At 51.7% G+C, this 8352-nt stretch overlaps 1 protein-coding gene across 1 annotated transcript in view; it reads left to right on the forward strand.

Moving 5' to 3' along the window:
* Window positions 1–8352, forward strand: part of MEGF8 (multiple EGF like domains 8) — a 52131-nt gene that overhangs the window by 7025 nt on the left and 36754 nt on the right. The window contains 7 exon segments of the mRNA XM_017849853.1: window positions 1148–1311; window positions 1551–1757; window positions 2552–2732; window positions 2814–2902; window positions 3445–3860; window positions 4320–4465; window positions 4591–4713. Coding sequence (XP_017705342.1) covers window positions 1148–1311; window positions 1551–1757; window positions 2552–2732; window positions 2814–2902; window positions 3445–3860; window positions 4320–4465; window positions 4591–4713 — 1326 coding nt within the window.

Consider the following 8352-nt stretch of genomic DNA (forward strand, 5'->3'; position numbering starts at 1 on the left):
GCAGTTCTCCTGCCTCAGCCTTCTGAGTAGCTGGGATTACAGGCGCCTGCCACCACGCCCAGCTAATTTTTGTATTTTTAGTAGAGATGGGGTTTTGCCATGTTGGCTAGGCTGGTCTCAAACTGCTGACCTCGTGATCCGCCTGCCTCAGCCTCCCAAAGTATTGGGATTACAGGTGTGAGCCACCGCGGCTGGCCAGCTTTGGTTTTTCATGCATGACAGCTGTGTTCTAAGAAGGAGCGTTCTACGAGGCCCAGGTGAAAGGTACAAGTCCTCTTATGATCTAGCCTTGGAAGTTTCAGAATTTCTGCTGTTTTTTAATTGGTCAAGCAAGTCACTAAGGCTTTTCCCAGATACAAGGGGCAGGGAATTACCTTTCAGTGGCAGGAGTGGCCTGTAAGTTTGAATCCACTACAGTACCACTATATCCCACTTTACAGATGAGGAGACTAATCCAGAGAGGGTGGGTTACTTGGCCGAGATCACACAGCTAGTAGCTATTCGGTGACAGAGCCAAGACATAAGCTCAGGCAGTCTGGTTTCAGAGTTTGTGCTTGTAGCCATCACAATAAACAGAGGTGAGACTCTGGATGGGGACTTTCACCAGAGTGAGAGGTTAGGTTAGGCCACTCCAAGGTTAGGCCTCTGTTCAGGGGGAAGAAACTGGATTCTTCTCTTGAAGCTCTGTTCAGCGAGGGCCAGGGGACTGTCACAGAGGTGCTTTTCTCACTGGGATTATGACCTTGACCCTCCAGCCTGGACACGTCTGAAGCTCAGGCATGGACAGGAAGAGAGAGGCATCAGGAATACTGTGGCTTCTGCTCTGTGTGGCCACTGGGATGGGGTTTTCTCTCTGCACTTTATTTTCCCATCTGAATGGTGGAGTGTGCATTCTGATCTCAGGTGACCTTTCTAGAGGTCTGGAATATTGTGATTCTTTCTCTGGGCTCCTGTCCCTCTGGCTGTCACAGCCCTTGACTGCCCTAGGTTATGAGACTGGGAGCCCCTCCAAGGTGGGGTCCAGGTCTGACTCATCCTTGAGCCCCCAGCATCACCTGGAGCAGGGTTTGGCGTACCATAGTGGCTACAGGGAGGTGTAGGGAGAAGATCCGCTTTAGAGCTTAGTCCCTCTGTGCTCACCTCCCAGCCCCAAGCCCCCAGCACCGGATCCTGCTGGACTTCCTTTTCCTGGACACAGAGTGCACGTATGACTACCTGTTTGTGTATGACGGTGACTCCCCGCAAGGGCCGCTGCTTGCCAGTCTGAGTGGGAGCACCCGGCCTCCGCCCATCGAAGCTTCCTCAGGCAAGGTTAGTGGGGATGGGGCTGTGGGTAGATACACCGACGGAAATGGAAGAAGAAAGGAGGGACAGAGAGTCAGTAAGAGGGCGTCTGAGAGCAGAGCACAGGGACAAGGGAAGGTGGAGAGAGGCAAAGGAAGGAGGTGAGGCTCTGGGTCCCCCAGGATGGAAGGGGACAGGAGTGGGCTACCCTCCCAGGCCAGTCCCCAGGCTCTGCCCACCTTACCCAGCCCACTTTGTGCCTGCAGATGCTGCTACACCTCTTCAGTGATGCCAACTACAATCTACTGGGCTTTAACGCCTCATTCCGCTTCTCCCTGTGCCCGGGTGGCTGCCGGAGCCACGGGCAGTGCCAGCCGCCGGGTGTGTGTGCTTGTGAGCCGGGCTGGGGGGGTCCTGACTGTGGCCTACAGGAGTGCTCAGCCTACTGTGGCAGCCATGGCACCTGCGCCTCGGTGAGCTGGTCCCCAGCCCTGTTTCCCCTGGGGCCCTGATCTGTGAGCACACTCTCCACGCCTATCTCAGGTCTGACCTTGCTCCTGCATGAAACTACCCCCACCACCCCACCCTGCTCCATGATACCCACTTCCCTCTCCTTCCAGAGCTTGCCCCCAACCTGTTACTCCAACCCCACCCCACCTTCACCTGCAGGCCCTCCCCTGCTGAGCATACCCCACTCTCACCTGTGAACACCACCCTCCTTCCTCCAGCTAGGCCCAACTCCGTCCTCCCATCCAGTCACTCTGTGTGGCCTTGGACCCCCTGCCATGACTTCCAGCCTCGCACTGCTGACCTTACGCTGAAGTTGTGCACACCCAGCTTTCAATGTGGATTGTGCTTTGAGCCCTCCCCACCTTGACCTCCCCAGATCTGAGCTCTTTCACTTCAGGCTGAATGTCAACCATGCTGTCTGTCTTCTCCAGCCTGCCTTCTTTCTGTCTTTTCTCCTTTTTCTCTGTGTGTCTTTTCCTTTTTCTCTTGGTCTTTTTTCCATCTGTCTGCTTCCTTCTGGTTGTGTCTCTTTGTCTCTTGTTTCAGTCTGACAATTTGCCTTTCCCCTCTTCCTGTCTCTCTGTCTGCCTTTCTTTCTCTCTCTTTCCGTTTCCATCCTCTCCCTTCTTGTCTATCTCTTTCTCTCTCCCTTCGTGCCTGTCTCATTCTGCCTCGTTTTCTCTTTGTGTCTCCTTTGTCTCTGTCCTTGTCTCTCTCTCTCTCTCTTATCTCTGTCATTATGTCTCCTTCCCCACAGCCCCTGGGACCATGCCGCTGTGAGCCTGGCTTCTTGGGACGTGCCTGTGACCTGCACCTGTGGGAGAACCAGGGGGCTGGCTGGTGGCACAACGTGAGTGCTGGGGACCCTGCCTTCTCTGCACGTATTGGAGCAGCTGGTGCCTTCCTGTCCCCACCGGGGCTGCTGGCAGTTTTTGGAGGTGAGCAGATGGGATGAGTATCTGGGGTCTGGAGGCCGGGCAGCCTGTGGCCAGGGCATGAGACTGTCCACCCCTCCACAGGCCAGGACCTCAACAATGCCCTGGGTGACCTCGTCCTATACAACTTCTCCGCCAACACCTGGGAGTCGTGGGACCTGAGTCCTGCCCCGGTATGATCCCTCCTCTGCCCTGGAGGAGCCTATACACTCAATCAGACCCAGCTGGGGACCCCCAGACTGATCCCCTGTCACCCAGTGCTCCCCCAGTTCCCACAGCTTGATGTAGGAACCTACTTCTCCCTGTTTCTGCCTTTTCTCTCTGATTTTCTTTTTTCTTCTTTTTCTTCCTTTATCTGCCTTTGTGTATCTTATTTTTCCACGTCTCCTGTCGCTCGATCTGTCTCTTTTTTCATCTGTCTGACTTTTGGGCTTCTGTGTTCTCCGTTTCTGTGTCTCCATTTCTCTGGGTCTGTTTCTGTCTGCCATTTGTCCCTCTAACTCTGTCTTCTTGCCTCTTCCCTCTCTTATTGTGTTTCTCTGTTTCTATGGATCTGTCTCTTCTTTTCTCTTTCTGCTGGTCTCTACCTTTCTCTTTGTCTCTGTCTTTATCTCGCCTTCTCTCTATGTTTCTCTGGCTCTGCATCTCTCTGTCTGAGCCTGGCTCTGGCTCCCTTGCTGTGTCTTTACCTCTGTTTCTTGTCTCTTCCTCACAGGCTGCCCGTCACTCCCATGTGGCTGTGGCCTGGGCCGGCTCCCTGGTGCTGATGGGTGGTGAGCTGGCAGACGGCTCGCTCATCAACGACGTGTGGGCCTTCAGTCCACTGGGCAGGGGCCACTGGGAGCTCCTGGCACCACCTGCCTCCAGCTCCTCGGGGCCCCCAGGCCTGGCAGGTCATGCAGCTGCCCTGGTGGATGATGTCTGGCTATATGTGTCTGGAGGCCGCACCCAGCATGACCTCTTCTCCTCTGGCCTCTTCCGTTTCCGCCTTGACAGCACCAGCGGGGGCTATTGGGAGCAGGTGATTCCAGCAGGTGGACGGCCCCCTGCTGCCACCGGCCACTCCATGGTATTCCATGCCCCGTCCCGTGCCCTGCTGGTCCATGGTGGACACCGGCCCTCCACTGCCCGGTAAGTGACCTGTCCCATAACCCATGCCCACAGGCCAGGCCCAGGTGAACACCATAGGCCTTTAGTCTTTAGAGGTCTTTGCCCACTATTGGACTCCTGTGGTCTTTCAGTCATTCCTTCCTTTGTGTATTTACTTATTCCTTCATTCACTTATTCACTCACTCACCCACTCATGCATTCTCTGATGTTTTATTCAATCTCTTGGTGAATTGCCTCCCACACACTCCCACCCATGTATCCATTCAACAGAGCCCTGCTTGGTGTCCACCCCTTGCTAGCTTATGCAGGTAACCCAGCGATGACTCAGGGTCCTGCCCACAGGGAACTTCTAGTTTGGAGGGGACATAGAGGCAGTCATGATCAGTCTCATCCCTGGGTGATCACATGGCTCCTAAGAGCCTGAAGGAGGGAGAGAGACGCTTCCTGCCCTAAGCTCGTGCCCTGCTTCTCCTTTGATAGGTTCTCTGTGCGAGTGAACTCCACTGAGCTTTTCCATGTGGATCGGCGTGTGTGGACGACGCTGAAGGGACGGGATGGGCTTCAGGGCCCAAGGGAGAGAGCCTTCCACACAGCCAGTGTTCTGGGCAACTACATGGTGGTCTATGGTGAGGAGGCTCCCCAATCCTGCCTGCCTGCCGAGGGCCTGAGCCAACCCTGAGCTGAGGCTCCCTGCATGGGAGTCCCCACCTCCACCAGGCTTGCCAGCTATGCCCCTTTTCTTCTTTCTCAGGGGGCAATGTGCACACCCATTACCAGGAGGAAAAGTGCTACGAAGATGGCATCTTCTTCTACCACCTTGGCTGCCATCAGTGGGTGTCAGGAGCTGAGCTTGCCCCACCAGGAACCCCTGAGGGTGAGTGGTCCCTGTTCTTCCCTAGGGGCTCCCGAGGGTCCCACCTCCCTCCACAGTGATCCTGGACTCAAGCTACCTCAGTCCGTAAGGGTGAGCCTGACATCCAGGTCAGTTGGTGCCAGCCTCAGGAAGCAAGCCTGGGATGGAGATGGGACCAGGGCATCATCACTACGGAGATGGAGGCCCTTATGGCAATATCCAATGTGGGTTCCAATCCAGGTTTTGCCAGTTTCCAGCTGCCCCAGGGAAATGCCTAAGAGACAGCAACTTTTCCTTCTTTTTCATTTTCTTTTCTTTTTTCTTTTTGAGATGGAGTCTTGCTCCATCGCCCAGGCTAGAGTGCAGTAGCGTGATCTCAGCTCACTGCGACCTCCACCTCCTGGGTTCAAGCGATTCTCCTGTCTCAGCCTCCTGGGTAGCTGGGATTATAGGCATGCATCTCCATGCCTGACTAATTTTTTTGTATTTTTAGTAGAGACATTGTTTCATCATATTGGCCAGGCTGGTCTCAAACTCCAGACCTCAAGTGATCTGCCTACCTTAGCCTCCCAAAGTACTGAGATTACATGTGTGAGCCACCATGCTTGGCTTTTTTAACTTTCTTTTTTTTTGAGACGGAGTCTCGCTCTGTCGCCCAAGCTGGAGTGCAGTGGCCGGATCTCAGCTCACTGCAAGCTCCGCCTCCCGGGTTCCCGCCATTCTCCTGCCTCAGCCTCCCGAGTAGCTGGGACTACAGGCGCCCGCCACCTCGCCCGGCTAGTTTTTTGTATTTTTTAGTAGAGACGGGGTTTCACCGTGTTAGCCAGGATGGTCTCCATCTCCTGACCTCGTGATCCGCCCGTCTCAGCCTCCCAAAGTGCTGGGATTACAGGCTTGAGCCACCGCGCCCGGCCGGCTTTTTTAACTTTCAATTTAGGTTCAGCAGTACATGTGCAGGTTTTTTATATAGGTAAATTGTGTGTCATGGGGATTTGGTGTACTGATTATTTCATCACCCAGGTATTAAGCATAGTACCCAACAGGTAGTTTTTTCTTGTGTTTGTTTGTTTGTTTGTTTTGAGAAGGAGTCTTCCTCTGTTACCAGGCTGGAGTGCAGTGGCACAATCTTGGCTCACTGCAACCTCCACCTCCTGGGTTCGAGTGATCCTCCCACCTCAGCCTCCTAAGTAGCTGGGAGTATAGGGGCACACCACACCCGGCTAATTTTTTTTTGTATTTTTAGTAGAGACGAGGTTTCACCATGTTGGCCAGGCTGATCTTGAACTCCTGACCTCAGGTGATCCCCCAGCCTCAGCCTCCCAGAGTGCTGGGATTACAGGCATGAGCCACAGTGCCCAGCCCCAGTAGGTAGTTTTTTGATCCTCTCCCGCCTCCAACCCTCAGGTAGACCCCTCAAGAGTATTATTCCCTTCTTTGTGTCCATGTGCACTCGATGTTTGGCTCCCACTTGTGAGAACATGTAGTGTTTGGTTTTCTGTTCCTGTATTAGTCTGCTTAGGATATGGGTCTCCAGCTCCATCCATGCTGATGGAAAGAACATGATCTCATTATTTCTTATAGCCACGTAGTATTCCACAATGTATATGTACCACATTTTCTTTTTTTTTCTCTTTCTATATATTTTTTTGAGATGGAGTTTCACTCTTGTTACCCAGGCTGGAGTGCAATGGGGTGATCTCAGCTCACTGCAACCTCCACCTCCCAGGTTCAAGCGATTCTTCTACCTCAGCCTCCCGAGTAGATAGAATTACAGGCGCCCACCACCACACCTGGCTAATTTTTGTATTTTTATTGGAGACGGGGTTTCACCATGTTGGCCAGGCTGGTGTCGAACTCCTGACCTCAGATGATCCACCCGCCTTGGCCTCCCAAATTGCTGAGATTACAGGCGTGAGCCAATGCGCCCGGCCTCCATTTTCTTTATCCAGTCTATCACCGGTGGGCATTTAGGTTGATTCCATGTCTTTGCTATTGTAAACAGTGCTGCTATGAACATACACATGCACGTGTCTTTATGTTAGAACAATTTGTATTCCTTGGGGTATATACCCAGTAATGGGATTGGTGGGTCAAATGGTAATTCTGTTTTAAGTTATTTGAGAAATCTTCAAACTGCTTTCCACAATGCCTTAACTAATTTACATTCCCATCAGTAGTATGTAAGCATTCCCTTTTCTCTGCAACTTCACTCGCATGTGTTATTTTTTTAATTAATTAATTTATTTTGAGACGGAGTCTGGCTCTGTCGCCCAGGCTGGAGTGCTGTGGCGCGATCTCGGCTCACTGCAAGTTCTACCTCCCGGGTTCACACCATTCTCCTGCCTCAGCCTCCCGAGTAGCTGGGACTACAGGCGCCTGCCACCACGCCCAGCTAATTTTGTTTTTGTATTTTTAGTAGAGATGGGGTTTCACTGTGTTAGCCAGGATGGTCTCAATCTCCTGACTTCGTGATCCGCCTGCCTCGGCCTCCCAAAGTGCTGGGATTACAGGTGTGAGCCACTGTGCCCAGCCGCATGTGTTATTTTTTGACTTTTTGATAATAGCTATTCTGACTGGTGTGAGATGGTATCTCACTGTGGTTTTGATTTGCATTTCTCTCATTATTAGTGATATTGAGCATTTTTTTCATATGCTTATTGGCCATGTGTATGTCTTCTTTTGAAAAATGTCTGTTCATGTCCTTTGTCTACTTTTTAATTGGGTTGTTTTTTACTTGTTAGTTTATTTAAGTTCCTTATAGGTTCTGGATATTAGACTTTTGTTGGATGCATAGTTTCCAAATATTTTCTCACGTTGTTTTTTTACTCTGTTGATAGTTGTTTGTTTACTCTGTTGGTAGTTCTTTAGCAGCAACTTTTTCAAGATCACAGTAGATAAGTGACAGAGCCAGCATGGCTATCCCCAAACAACCATCTGTATAAAACTGTCACTTAAGGCTAGGTGCGGTGGCTCATGCCTGTAATCCCGGCACTTTGGGACACCATGGCGGGCAGATCATGAGGTCAGGAGATCGAGACCATCCTGGTTAACATGGTGAAACCCCGTCTCTACTAAAAATACAAAAAAATTAGCCCGTCATGGTGGCGGGTGTCTTTAGTCCCAGCTACTCGGGAGGCTGAGGCAGGAGAATGGCGTGAATCCGGGAGCCTGGGCGACAGAGCCAGACTCCATCTCAAAAAAAAAAAAAAAAAAAAATTTTGGCTGGGCGCAGTAGCTCATTCCTGTAGTGCCAAGGTGGGCAGATCATGAGGTCAGGAGTTCGAGACCAGCCTGGTCAATATGGTGAAACCCCGTCTCTATTAAAAATACAAAAATTAGCTGGCGTGGTGGCGGATGCCAGTGGTCACAGCTACTCAGGAGGCTGAGGCAGGAGAATCACTTGAACCAGGGAGGCGGAGGTTGCAGTGAGCCGAGATCACACCATTGCACTCCAGCCTGGGTGCTGTGCAGAGGGAGACTCCATCTCCCAAAAAAAAAAAAAAAAAATTTTTTTTGTAGCCATGAGACCTGACTATGTTGCCTAGGCTGGTTTTAAGCTCCTAGGCTCAAATCATCCTTCCATCTCAGCCTCCCAAATAGCTGTGACCATAGGCACACACCACCACACCTGGCTAATTTAAATAAAAAAAAAAAAAAAAA

This window comes from Rhinopithecus bieti, unplaced genomic scaffold (assembly GCF_001698545.2).
Source record: "Rhinopithecus bieti isolate Rb0 unplaced genomic scaffold, ASM169854v2 scaffold_33065, whole genome shotgun sequence".
Lineage (NCBI taxonomy): Eukaryota > Metazoa > Chordata > Mammalia > Primates > Cercopithecidae > Rhinopithecus > Rhinopithecus bieti.